Source organism: Saccopteryx bilineata, chromosome 3 (genome assembly GCF_036850765.1).
Source record: "Saccopteryx bilineata isolate mSacBil1 chromosome 3, mSacBil1_pri_phased_curated, whole genome shotgun sequence".
Classification (NCBI taxonomy): Eukaryota; Metazoa; Chordata; class Mammalia; order Chiroptera; family Emballonuridae; genus Saccopteryx; species Saccopteryx bilineata.
The window spans coordinates 125302580-125317343 of record NC_089492.1 but is presented as its reverse complement, the minus strand read 5'-3'; the positions used below and the strand labels follow the sequence as shown (position 1 = coordinate 125317343).

At 41.7% G+C, this 14764-nt stretch overlaps 1 protein-coding gene across 1 annotated transcript in view; it reads right to left on the bottom strand.

The window, feature by feature from the left end:
* The window catches only part of ANTXR1 (ANTXR cell adhesion molecule 1), a 243937-nt gene extending 234710 nt beyond the window's left edge, over positions 1 to 9227 (bottom strand). Inside the window, exon 1 of the mRNA XM_066267299.1 lies at positions 8763 to 9227. Coding sequence (XP_066123396.1) covers positions 8763 to 8914 — 152 coding nt within the window. The 5' untranslated portion in view covers positions 8915 to 9227. The remainder of the gene's footprint in view (positions 1 to 8762) is intronic.
* Between the last annotated feature and the right edge of the window lie 5537 nt (positions 9228 to 14764).

The window sequence follows — 14764 nt, the reverse complement described above, 5'->3', positions numbered from 1 at the left end:
GTAATTATTCTTCTTTCTTTTTGTCACTGTAGGGAGCCCACAACTGGTGATGAAAGGGGACCAGGCATTAGTAATCATCTTAAAGGGTAAGAGGGCATCACCTCTGTAGATGCAGTAGTGTTAATGTAGGGTTTTACAGCTAAAGGCGAGAGAGGGCATGGGTGATTTGTGCAATAAGGCTCTTGAGTACCTTTCTAAGGAATTTACCTTTTATCCCATAAGAGTGTTGGAAGTGTTTCAAGGTTAAAGAGTTAGGGAAGATGATGGCAAGATTAGGTTTGTGTTCTCAAAAGGTCCATTTGGCACTAGTTTCGAGTTTATAGGGTGGGGGGAGCACTAAGAAAGGACATAAAGAGATCAATTTAGAGAATGTTTTGGTGAACTGGATAAGAAATGGCCCAAGCTAAGAACTAAGGCAATGATAAGGCAGAAATGGGGTTGATACAGGAGAAATGTGAGAGCAGAAAGAGGATTTCTCCCAGATCTTAGACTTAGGGGCTAGATTTATGTTGACATCATTACTGGTTTAGCATAGCATATTTATTTCCAAGGAATTATTACTAAATTTTTCTACCGGCCTAATTATCATTAAAACCTTCCTCCTTCTTCCTCTAGATGAATGCTCCTCCAGCTCAGAGGTGGTCCTGGGATGCTGGAAACCAGCATCATTGGCTTGTCTTGTTCTACCCCACAGTCTTCCAGTTAGGGGATCTCAATTAGGGTGGTGTATCTCACAGGATGGCACTTACATACAAACGCAGGGGCATTATTTATTAGGTATCACATTGACCACCAAGGCTAATGACATTTACAAAGTAGGGATCAGAAAGGTTAAGCACCCTACAGTCTCTCACAGTGAGAGATGACTGCACCGAAAATGCCAACAGCACCCCCATTGAGAAACACATGTAGCTGGAGCCAGACACTCTTGATTCAGACTCTGGGTCAACCTCTGCTCAGTTCAAACATCCTCTTGTCTCAGCTCCTTCTGCCCCCACTGCTGCTCTCCCTTCCCAGCCCTTCAGATTCCCTCATATTCTACAAACTATGGGCAAACAGATTCTTAACTTTCTAATACATTCATGTAACACATAGGGAAGCATGTGTGATCTGCATTTCCACCTTCCATTTAATCTAATTAAGCCTTTGCCCACTGCATGAATGTATGATGTGCAGGAGGAATGAGGAACAAGGAAAAGAACACCATGGCCTCATGGGAGGATTTGAACTGTCATGTCTGACAGTAATCCCACATTGACAAACACATCTAAGACTTATAGCTCCAAACTGACTCTTCTCCAGAAAAGCCTCATTTCTTCACTCTCTCTCATGACTATTCCCCTCTTACTTTCTCAAGCCAAAGCAGTATATAATTATATGCTTGCAGTAGAGGCTTTCACTGCCAACCCATGTCTGGCTTTCCTCTCCATTTAGATACATGGGAGGATGACATTTTTTTCACCTTCTTTCTATATGACTAATTCTGACCAATGGGCTGAGAGGATGCAAGTCACTTCCTGCAGGAGCACTTCATTTCCAGCCAGAGACCCACCACATTTCCTTCCCTTGCAGCTGAGATGGTGGAAACAGGTATTAAGAAGGAGTCTCTATCCGCGTGGCTCCCATAACAACGAATGAACAGACCCCTGCTGAACTTCATCACATGGAGCTAGGCAGAGATTATAAACAAAGGTTGATACCTTTGTAGTTTTGTGTCATTGAGATTTTGAGGGTTATTTGTTACCATAGTATCACCTAACCTACTGTGGTTGATTCGATGCTCTTTTGCATGTTAAGATTCTTTTTATCTTTGTGCCTAGATCATGAGTCAGAGAAGCTTGGGTTTGAGGTTGAGTTTCATCATTAAGTGTGGCTTTGGCTAACCTTTCTAAACATCAATGTCTTCGTGTGTCAAATGGTGATCATGACTGTACTAACCTTACATGGTTGTAAAGATGAAATGGGATCATACAGGCATAGCACTTACCACAGTGCCTGGAAGGTAATAAGGGCTCAGTAAATATCACTTATTATTTCTTCTTGGTATTGATCTAATTGGTATCAAAGAACAATTGGTATTGTTCTTTGCCTGTCCCCTGCCCCAGATCCTCATTGTAGCCTTTAGCCTTGGCTGCCTGGAGTCCTTCTGCCTAAAAACCAAGAAGTCTGACACTGCTTCCTGCCTTTTAAAAAAAAATTTAAAGATTTTATTTATTCATTTTAGAGAGAAGAGAGAAAGACAGAAAGAGTGAGAGAGAGAGAAGGCAGGGGTGGGGGTGGAGCAGGAAGCATCAACTCTCATATGTGCCTTGACCAGGCAAGCCCAAGGTTTCAAACCGATGACCTCAACATTCCAGATCCACACTTTATCCACTGCGCCACCACAGGTCAGGCCCACTTCCTGCTTTTTTACATCCCTTGCAGCTCCCAGAACAAGACATTGCTTGAAATAGGCATCGTGTTATCCATGCCATTAATGGATTGCACATTTGTTATTGGAATTGAGAAGATATTTATGCCAAATAAATGAAAGAAATCAGCTCAGCCAAACTGAAGAAATCTAATCACTTGTTTCAGTACAACCTGGCATGTCTGAGAACCATGTCAGAAATGTTCAAATACCCACTTGGTCTTTTGTTGCGGAATAAGGGCTAGGAGAGGTGAAGTCTAGTCACTTGGCCACACACCAGAAAGACACACATTCTCAATTAGCATAAAGCAAATCCCATTTGCATTTATGTGACAGCCAAGTCTCACTAAGGGGTGCCAGAGTTTTTCTTGGAGCAGTGGGAGCCCTCCAGCATTTGGAGATAATTACAGGTTATCTTAGAATGGGTGCCTTTCTCCAACACTCCTGGATTCTATTCTCAGCATGGCACTATGTTACCAGATTTTAGCAGCTAAGGAAACTGGGGGTAATTACTCGGCTGACCCAGACAGAAACATGAAACAAAACAAAAACACTTTCGCCTTATTTATTTTTATTTTTGACCCATACACCAAACCTTCCAATTTGTAGGCAGTTCTACCAACTATTACCTGGCCTGATAAGTTCTCCCTAAACCTGGAAACTATTTGGAGGAAGATTTAAAACCAACCATAGATTCCATCTCAATAACACCCACAAGCACACGCACATACACACACAAACCCATGCACAACATTCTTAGCTCTAGAAAAACTTTTCTTTTTTTCCTGATGCCTCTCAGAATTATTATTGTAGCATTTTTAAGGTACCTTCTAAGGAACTCTCTTGCCATTATTTAGAGTCAGTGTTGCATTTTCATTACTCAAAGCTCTCTTCCAAAGCATATCAGAAAACAAGCTACATCTGTGGGTTTTAACACATCTACAGAGTTGAATTTCTCTTCTCCAGTGAATTTATGAAGAAATTACTAATTTATTTGACCTTTAAGTGCATCCTAATCAGATGCCCTTAGAGTCCTGTCCATTTCTCCAGATCTTAAAAGCATCTTTGTGGGTTGTGGGGGGTTGGAATCCCTAAAACTTTCAATCAAAGATAGCTGATTTAAGAACAGAGAGAGTTCTTCAATTACGTATCTTAACTGCCTTATGCACCATCATTTACTGAAACTCTGATGCAGGGATTTTTAATTCCTGGAATCCATCCAGTTCCTCTACTTGTATTGACATGTGCTTTTCATTATGACCCAACTGCACAAGGGCAATGATAAGTGGAAAGAGCTGGGCTGGCAGTCAGGAGCAGACATCGTCCCAGATCTGTCATGATCTAATTCTAGGTCCTTGAGTACGTCACTTCATCCAGTGGGCTGACAAAGGTTGAGCAGTTTCTCATCTGTAAGTCTGGGGCGAACATGCTTGCCCGAGCTACCAAGCAAGGTTGTCTTTGGTGCACCTGTGAGATGGCATAAGTTTTGGAAGACTTTAGTTTTGACTCTGAAGATTTCTTTTGTAAGTTAGTAGTTGGGAATCCAGAAGATAATATCCAGAGAAACAATACTATAGCTGGTACTGAGGTTCCAGTGCAATGCTATAACAATCTGTTTAATGACCACGTCCCTGAAGTATAACATACAGTAACGACCGTTCCGATCATTCCCACCACAGGATCATCCAATTGTGGGACGTAGGGTTGGAACTCTTAGTGGCAAGACAAGGACCCCATGTATGGGTTAAGGCAAAGCGAAAATTGGTACTGGACAACAGAGAAGTGGCAGAAGGAAGGGTATGGAGGCTGTAAGGGGGAAGGAGCACACGGTATACCTGTGGGGGAGATGTGCAAATGTAGGGATTTATTGGGTGACAGGCTGTGGCTTTGGCGAGTCCCATAAATAAAGCTATTCAGTGCTGTAATCCTCCAGCTCACCATCTTCTCCTTCCCTTCTGCTCTCTATGCCATCATTCTATTTTTGAAGTCTTTAGGGCACTCATGAATATAGCCAGCACTTCTCTGAGACTCACGATGAAGAATCCCTTTTTTCCATTTAAATGACTAATAGCTCTCTATAAAATAGACAAATATATGAAACATAAATGTACAGTATAGTAGCAGCAGAGCCCTGGGTGAGAGAGGGAAGGTACAGTCATGTGTGTGGGTTGTTCAACTGAGTGCATTAATGTTAGAGGACCCACTGGAAGACTTGTTTTTCTCTGGATAGAGGCCTTTGAAATCGGACTTTTCAAATCCCTGATTGAATTTCCAGCCATCTACTTTTCCTGACTGTAACCAGAAAAGCATGTTTAAATGAACATGAAATTCCATCAGTATAAAGTCTTGTGAAGCTCTGTCCACCAACCCCATCGCCAAAGCCGCTAATAATGCCCTATTGTGTTACTGTGGTAGTCTAACTTGTCATTATGAAGTCTTTTGCTCCTGGTTGAAAAAACATGATGTTCCATTAAATGTATAATCTGGGTTCCCTCCAGGCCAGAGATGCATCCTGTTTAAAGCTGAACTGAGCTGAGATTCAATGTCATGAAGAAGAGAACCATCCACTGAGAAAAAAGGAGAAGAATGGTGAATTCAGTGCCCCGTGATCCACTGGTTTCAGCCTGTAGACAGTGTCATGCTGCCCAAAGGACCTTAGAAGCCCAAGGAAAAAACAAGTCAGCATTCTTTCTCTTTCCATTCTGCTGCGGTTGGGTGCTGGACAGCACTGGTTGAGAAAGTTCTCCTATGACAGAAGAACATGTCTTCAGGGCCCACCCAGGGGCCTGTTAGCCATCACTACCTTTTGGCCCATCCCTCAGCTCTGAGCTCCACAATCACATAAATTAGCCTGGATCGAGATGGCAAGCTAGAGTTATGCAAACTGTCCTGGCAAGTTCTAGCAAGTTCATCATTCAGCACAAAAGTAGCTCTCTCTTCAAGCAATAGGACAACTAAAGGAAGTCAGAGGAATCCAACTAAATGTAAAGTAAATGATGGTAAAAGTCTCCCCATCATTTGTTTCCCAAAGCATTTTGGGGCCCATGATGTACTGCAAAGGGTCTTATGGTGCATTAAAAAATTTGCTCTAGGATTAAATATAAAAGAAGCAGCATCCTCTATAACGGTGAGAGGCTCAGAGCTCAGCACACTAGTTAGAGATCCTCTTGAAATGATTTTTAAAAATTCAAAGTAACTTGTTTTTGTTGAATATAAAAGTAACATGTTCATTGTAGAAAGTTTTAAAAATTGAGAAAAGCAAGAAACAGAATTCAAAAATCTTCTAGAGAGAACTACTATTGCATATTGGGTACATATACCCAATACATAAATTTGTTTAGCTTTTTTTCAAAGACAGACTCATAATATATATAATGTTTAGTAACTATTGTATATTTTCACCTAAGAGTATATTGTGAGCATTAAATATTTTTCCTAAAATATTTCACAAACATACACAGTATGCATATTAAATACTAGGCATCTATTATGCCTTACTTAATACACCCCATTGTCGGACATTTAGTTAATTTTCAGCTTTACATATGAGTAGCACAGCCATGAGCACACATATAGGCGCTTCTATGGGACTATCTTGGATTTTTTTCTTTAGGACACAAAACTGCAGGATGGAGAAGTAGAAACCCATTTTTAAAAAGCATTTGATACATGTTGCTCAAGTATCCTCTTGTCTTCAATATTCAACATGGTAACCACGGGTGGCTATTTAAATGTAAGTTAATTAAACTTAAATAAAATAAAAAGTTCACTTCCTGAGTCACACTAATCACATTCCAAGTGCTCAACAGCCATATTGGTTAGTAGCTACCATATTGGACCGCACAGACAGAACACTTCCAGCATCACAGAAAGTCCTATATTATAGCACAAGTTCTGAAAAGCTGTACAAATGCACATTCTCCTCAGTGTGACATGACAGTGCTACCTCTTAAAAGTTGGCCAATACTAAATATTGTTATTCCTTAAAAATCTTTGCCAACTTAATGCAAATTATATCTTGATTTTTTTTTTACTTCTTTGATTACTAGTAAAGTCAAACTTTTACATTTATTTATTGACTTTGATACATGTTTTTTGGTGAATTATTTCTATAATAAGCCTATTTTCTAGTGGGATCTTTTAAAAATTGTTTTATATATATATTTACAGAGAAAATTGCACTGCAAAAGTTTTGGTAACCTGTTATTATCTCTTATTTATGGCATTTTTTTCACTTATAGAAGTTAAAATTTTTAAGAAAGTTAAATCTTTTTATTGTTTTCTCTATTGTTTCTGCCCTGTTTTAAAAGCTCTAAAACTAAGGTGAAAATAATATTCATCTAAAATTTCTTCTAGTTCTTTCATCACTTCATTTTAAACATTTAAATTTTCAATCCTGGAATTCACTTTGATGTATAATGTAAAGTATAAATATATCCTTTTCTTTTCCCATGTCATCAACCATTTGTCCAAGAATCATTTCAAAACAACAACAAATTAATTCCCCACTGATCTGAGCTCTTCTACTAAATGCTTACATATCCTTGACTTTATTTCCAGATTTCCTACTCTGTTCACCTATACTTTGGCTTTACCATCTTGTTTCTATTAATCTGCTTTATAATGCATTTTAATATTTGGAGGTATAAGTATTTCTTCATTATTCTTTTCCAAAAATGTTTTAGCTCTTTTTGTCCTTTTTTTCCTTTAAGATACACTTAGAATCTTTTTGTTAAATTCCCCTCACCACCAAAACAAATTTTTAAGAACTTTGATTGAAAAGTTGAATTCAATTTATAAATTGATTTGGGGAGAATTAATTATCTCCACAGCATGGAGTGGAGTCATTCAGTTCAGGGATATGATGATTCTGTCCATTTTTTCAAGGTTTTCTCTATGTCCTTCTAAACTGGCTTTAAAAAAAATATTTTTTTAAAGCACAATGATGGACATCTTTGACTGTTTTCAGACACAGTCTCTGAATCTGTGAGCTGGTGCTCCCAGCCACTAGAAGTAACAAAAGAAATTCCATTTCTTAGCTTTGGAGTATATTTTCAGTATCCACCTTCTCATAAATCTGCAAGAAAGATCCCACTTTTCATCCAAAGAATCTGGAGTTCAAAACAGCCTTTACGGAAAAATCAAACTCTAGGGGCAACTGCAAAGCACATTTGGTTTCTAGCTGGCCAGTTTATTTTGCAGGACTCTTTTTTCCAATTCCCAAATACTTTCCAGTCTGTGAAATTCATCTCGCCACCACTGTAGCAGCAAGCGCCTCTCTTCTGGCGCCGGGGTGCTCACACAGTTTTAAGGAGCATGGATCTTCTCTGAGGGGCTTTTTTATTGTCGAAGCTGTTTTTTTGGTAAATAGCGTGGAGATTCCTTGAATGGCTGTGGCTTGGCAAATCTAAGGGGATTTGGGAAGTGTTTATAATCCGTCAGAGTTCAGCCCTCCTTTGAGCACAATCTCGAAGCCTAACCACTATCCATTCCAGGAAAACCAGGGCTCCTGCACTTCCCTGGTAGCCCACCAGTCAAAACTTCAAACACTTGAATTCGCCAGCATGGGGTGGTGGTGGTGGGGGGGATGTGGGGGAGAAGGTCCTCAAGCCCAAGGGCTGTTTTCTTACCCTCAGGGGACTTTTGGCAGAGTCTAGAGATATTTTTCGTTGTCCCCACTTTGGATCTGGGAGCGGAGGGAGAGAGGGAGGCAGAGGAGGACAGAAGAGGGGTGGTCCTGGCATCCCCACTTGGCGGTAGTGGGTAGAGACCAGGGATACTGCTAAACACCCTACAATGCACCGGACGGCCCCACAACAAAGAATTCCCCAGCCTAAAACTCCCTACTGTGGAGATTGAGAAATCCACCTATATAGCCACGGACTTCCCAGTCAGCATGCATTATATTATTAGGAACAAAAGTAATGCATTAAGTGGAAGAGCGTTTTTTAAAAAGAAGCCGATAGTCTTGAAACAGCGCACGCCTCTTACTTTAGTTCTGCCTCTCCTAAGCAAGTTTGTCTCACTAAGGTTTCTACAGTAAATGAGGAAGAGTCGCAGAAACGCGGTAGGTCAACAGCATCCTCACACTCCCTACCACGCTCCTCAGTCACAGAAAACAAGACATTTGTCTCCGGAACAAGGAGGGACGCCTGCCCCGAGGACTCCGGCAGCGGAGGATGGAGGCGCGCTCCCCTGACAAAGGCGCAGCGCTGGGGCTGCGGCCACCTCCCGCGGTCCCTCTAGGTTCCCGGACAGGCGTGCCTGTCTCAAAGCCACCCTGCCAACAAGCCCAGCCCGGGAAGAAAGCATCATCAACTCAGCCTAGTGTGGAACAACTTACGGCACTTACTTGTCCAAAATGAAGTACAGGTCAAATCCTCCGTAGCAGGCTGGACCCCCTTCCTCCCTGCGTCCCCCATGACCGGCACAGATGAGCACAAAAGTGGCAAAAGAGAGACACTTGAAGCCAATGCCCAGGGCTTTCGGCTCCACGGTGGCCATGACCCGCAGCCCAGGGAGAGGGTAGGGTCCTCTCCTTCCCACGCTCCTCGAACTCGCCAGGACCCTCAGGGACGCGCCATCCGAGGGACCCTCCTCTAGGGCCCTTTATTCCCCCTCGCTCTCCTGAAACTCCCCGGAAGCAATTGTCTGGAGGAGTTCAAGGTTTTCCTTCTGGTTTCCGCTACGATTCTGTTTCTAGGTTTCAGGTTTCAAGAATCCCAATACTGTACTCCGCTTTTTTAAAGGGGCTGCTTCTAACTCGGGCCCTCCGGCCGCTCCCGAGGCTGCAGCTGAGGTTTTGCAATTGAAGCAGTTCCGTCCAGACGGTTCTTTGTCCCAGATTTTAAATATTATGGGGTGGGTTTTCAAATTGTTCTTGGTTGAGGGAGTGCTTTGCCTTGACTCCCTCCTCTCCATCCCATTTCTTATTTTAATAGGGGAAGAAAGTCTAAAGGGTGCCACCTTGTGGCCCAAAGTGATGAAAGCGCTCTTCGGCATCCGCGGGAGCTGAGCGGTGCAGGTCTTCCTTTTTCTCACGCACCTTCTTCTTTTCCCCCATTACTTCTTCCCCATTTTTAATTCTCTCTTATTTCCCAGCCTTTTTATGCCTGTCCGTTCCTCTCTTATTCTACGTCTTCCAATTAGTTCACTGAAAACATTTGATGACAACTTATTTCTTCCAACCATGGTGGCTCCCACCCCAGACTTGGACCTTTGCAAACAAGTCACTGTGCAAATTAAACCGAGAAGAACGGGGCCTTTGTGATATGAATTATCCAAGTGACTTTTTTATACTCAGCACAGATTTAAAAAGAGACTGTTGGGGTCCCCTCATGTGGCTGAGAACAGCAGGAACAGTCCCACAGAGCAGCCTGCTCCCTCCTAGCCTAGAAAGACTGAGCATTCTTTTTTTTAAGGAATTTTTTTTAACTTTTTTTTTTATTATTCATTTTAGAGAGGAGAGAAGGGGGGAGAGAGAGAGAGAGAGAGAGATAGAGAGAAGGGGGAGGAGCAGGAAGCATCAACTCCCATATGTGCCTTGACCAGGCAAGCCAGGGTTTTGAACCAGCAACCTCAGTGTTTCCAGGTTGACGCTTTATCCACTGCGCCACCACAGGTCAGGCCTGAGCATTCTTGATAATCTCCATCAATAGATTTTTAGAGATTCTGTGATAGTTCTTTTCAGCCTGTGAACTTTGACTTTTTCCATCCTATCTTTGATATAGGACAGAGGAAATAAACAACTTACAAGAGTATGGACTTTTCAAACAGTTTGGGACTGGCAGCCTTTCCTAAGTGAGGAATCCTCTTTTGAGTGACCCTTGAACCCCATTTCCAAGAGGGAATTCAGTTTTAGTTTCATAGTCTTTCAGCCTGGGAGTCCTCAATGCATGCATACACATGCTCCTTTTTCCAGGGTTATTTCTCCAGACACACATCTGCTCCTCCATTTGTGACCCTCTAAGACCCTCACTCCTCAGTGAGACTAACCATGGTGGGCTTCTCCCACCTTATATATATTCATGGAATTTTACTGTCTTGGAATAATCTATTAAACAATCATTTTGTTGTCCAATAAGTTTTGGAGATTTGTAATGCATTGCATTAACCTTTCTCCAAAATGATCTTCAGTGTTTCTTATTGCCTGGTATTCACACCCTCTCCCCCAACCACAATGAATAAGAGTGATCTGTGTGCAATTTATAATACATGAGAGAAATGAAGATGTGTGACTTCTGAGGTTAGGTCATAACAGATATTATAGTTTCCTCTTTGCTCTCTTAGGTCACTTGCTCCACAGGGTCCACTTTGAAGTCATGAGGTCACCCAAGCAGCCTTATGGAGAAAGTCCATGTGGCAAGAAACTGAGTTCCCCTGCTAACACCAGCATCAATTTGCCATCCACGTGAGTGATCCTCTTAGAAGTAGCTTGTCCAGTCCCAGTCAAGCCTTCAGATGATGGCAGCCCTGGTCAACACTTGACGGCAACCTCATGAGAAACCCCAAGCCAGATCCACTCAGATAAGCCATTCCCAGCTTCCTGATCCACAGAAATTATGAGATAATGAATGTTCATTAGTGTTTTAAGCCTCTAATTTGGGGGATAGTCTATTATGTAATAATAGATAACAAGTAAAAGCCTATCATTATGTTAAAGCTTTGAGAATTTTTCCAGGGAAAAAATTGTCTAGCTGTATTTCTCAGACTTACATGACCATAAAACTGTTCTTTTCAAATAATACCCATTGAAATTCATACTTTGGAAATTACTGCTCTAAAAAAAAAAAAAAAACCAGCCACAAAAAACATAGCTTCATAGCTTTACCAGATGTGACACGTTGGATAGAGCATCAGACTGGGGTGCTGAGGACCCAGGTTTGAAACCTTGAGGTCGCCAGCTTAAGCATGGGCTCATCCGGCTTCAGCACAGGCTCACCAACTTGAGCACAGGGTTGCTAGCTTGAGTGTGAGATCATAGACATGACTCCATGGTTGCTGGCTTGAGCAAGGGGTCACTTGCTCTGCTGTAGCTCCCAACCCAAGGGACATATGAGAAAGCAATCAATGAACAACTAAGGTGCCACAACGAAGAATTGATGCTTCTCATCTCTCTTCCTTCCTGTCTGTCTGTTCCTATCTGTCTCTCTTTCTGTCTCTGCCCACAAAAAAAAAAAAAAAGAAAGAAAGAAAAAAATTGAAGAGAGACCTAGCCTGTCCAAGTCTTTCTTCTTCATACCTTCCTGCCCTCCCAAAGGATTAAAAACCCATCCTGATTCCATTGCAGCTCTGTGCTGAGAAGGAAGGTGGGAAGACCTATAGAATTTCAATGGCTAAGTGAAAGCAGGAGAACCAGAATTGAGTAGAAAAGGAAAGGAATACGAGGTAGGAAAACATAGCATAGAGAACACTTATGAGTGACAGAATTGGCAGGAAATACAAAAGGCTTGAACACAGAAAGGGATTAGGGAGACAGGAGGAGTCATGGTCCTTCAGGGCAGTGGTCCCCAACCCCCGGGCCACGGACCAGTAGTGGTTTGTGGACCATTTGGTACCGGTCCGCAGAGAAAGAATAAATAACTTACATTATTTCCATTTTATTTATATTTATATTTAAATCTGAACGATGTTTTATTTGACCAGATTCCCACTGTTATATCCTTCTAAGAATCACTCTTGACACTTGTCTCGGTCACCTGACACATTTATCCGTCCCACCCTAAAGGCTGGTCCGTGAAAATATTTTCTGACATTAAACCGGTCCGTGGCCCAAAAAAGGTTGGAGACCACTGCTTTTCTGGGTTATAGAGAAATGGGTCAGAGCTTTGCAAGTGAAATTGTTTAGAAAGTTAGTGTGGAAGGGAATCAGAAGTGTTCTGATAGAGCTTTTCTAACTTAGAGACACTGTTGTTGTTTTTTTCAATTATAGTTACCATTCAATATTTTATATTAGACAAGTATATAATTTACAAAGTGATCCCCCAGATAAAATTTAAGTACCTGGCATCATACATAGGTATTACAATATTATTGACTATATTTCCTATGCTGAACTTTACATCCCCATAGAGACAATATTATTAAACAGAAGTCAGAACATAGCTCCCAGAGGGGGAAGGAAATTCAATGTGAAACAAAGTTATTGGGAAGGAGAGAGTGTGGAAGAGTCTCCCCTGGGACAAAGATGGTGTTTTAGAGACAGAGGGGTAATTAGAGGGATTCAGTCACTTTGATGTACCTGCTGCCTCTACCTTCTTCCAATAGTCTGACCATTCTGTAGATTTGAAATTGGATCTACCTTTCTCTCCATTTAGTGCAGAGAAATCCATTCCAGGCACTTCTAACTAGAAGATTTTGTGCTAGTCTCACTCACTATAGGAAGGAATCCTTCAAATATGCCCATGAAGTGAACTTGACATTGAGCTACAAAGATATGGTTATTCTGAGGGAAGATTGAAGTAAAACAAAGATACCTAGATTTCATAACAGGGGTAAATGAAGCCCCTGGTGTGATCTTTACATGGTGGCTCAACCGGTCTGCATATTATCAGGTTCTTTGACAGGAAACATTGCTCTTTGGTTGTTAGCATGTAGCAGACTTATTATTATTTTTATATCTTATGTATTCATTCATTCTTCTATTCATTTATTTACAGATGGAAAAGTGTGAGGTTTTTTTTTATCATAGACAACTCCTAAGAAGTATTATTCCTTTTTTAAAACTTTTTAATTTATTGTGTTAGCATGGCTTCAAATATCCCACAGAATATAACGCCCTCAACCCTTGCACTGTGCCTCCCCCGCCCCATGCAAACCTCTTTTCATTCCCATTTCCCCCCACATCTGTATCTATGTGTTATGTATATATAATTTGGTTTATCCCTTCACCTTCTTTGACCTCATCCCCTTAGACCTCTTCCCTCTGACAGCTGTCTTTCTGTTCCTTGTGACCCTGCCCCTGCCCCTGTTTCTATTCTGTTCCTCAGTTTAGTGTGTTTATTAGATTCCATATAAGTGAGATCATATGATATTTGTCTTTCTCTGCCTGGTTTATTTCACTTAGCATAATAATCCCCAGGTACATCCATGCCATTGCAAAAAATAAGATTTCTTTCTTCTTCACGGCTGCATAGTATTCCATTGTGTATACGTATGACAGTTTTTTTATCCACTCATCCCCTGACAGACACTTGGGCTGTTTCCAGATCTTGGATATTGTAAACAATGCAGCCTTATAATTATTTAGTGCATGTCAGGAAAAGTGAAGACAGTGATAAAGAAATGAGGGAGGGCCCTGGCTGGTTGGCTCAGCGGTAGAGCGTCGGCCTGGCGTGCGGGGGACCCGGGTTTGATTCCCGGCCAGGGCACATAGGAGAAGCGCCTATTTGCTTCTCCACACCCCCCCTCCTTCCTCTCTGTCTCTCTCTTCCCCTCCCGCAGCTGGGGCTCCATTGGAGCAAAGATGGCCCGGGCGCTGGGGATGGCTCCTTGGCCTCTGCCCCAGGTGCTAGAGTGGCTCTGGTCGCGGCAGAGCGACACCCCGGAGGGGCAGAGCATCGCCCCCTGGTGGGCGTGCCGGGTGGATCCCGGTCGGGCGCATGCGGGAGTCTGTCTGACTGTCTCTCCCCGTTTCCAGCTTCAGAAAAATACAAAAAAAAAAAAAAAAGAAAGAAATGAGGGAGTAAGAAAAGATGGAGTCCAGGGGAACATCAGCATTTTTATACAGTTTGACAGAGAAAGAGAAACTAAGAAGGGGAATAAGACATTTAAAGAAGGAATAGTCATAAGCATCAATTGGTGTGGAGAGGATATGAAGAAAAGAACTGAAAACTATTCATCAGATTTAGCAACTGTAAGTTCTTTGGTGACCTTCATGAAAGGAGCTTAACGAAAATAATGCTAGAGAAAAAGGAGCACTCACGGAAAAGAAAGCTCTCTTAGTAATTAAAGAACATGTATGGGGTGGGAGGGGAGAGAGGAAGCGATTAAGATGTATAAACGCTGTTATAAAAACAATCACAGGGATGTAAGCACAGGGAATATCCTATGGTGTCAGATGGGTACTAGACTTATCCGCATGATCACTTAGTAAATTATATAAATGTGTAATCACTATGTTACACACCTGAAATTGTATAATATTGTATATCAGTTATAATTGAAAAAAAATTTAATTTAGAAATAACTGTTTTAAAAAATGAACAGTAGTAAAATTGAAAGTTCACAGAATAATGAAAAAGAAGATTGAAAACATTATTTCAAAGAGGAAAAAAGGCCTGACCTGTGGTGGTGCAGTGGATGAAGTGTCGACCTGGAACACTGAGGTCACTGATTCAAAACCCTGGGCTTGTC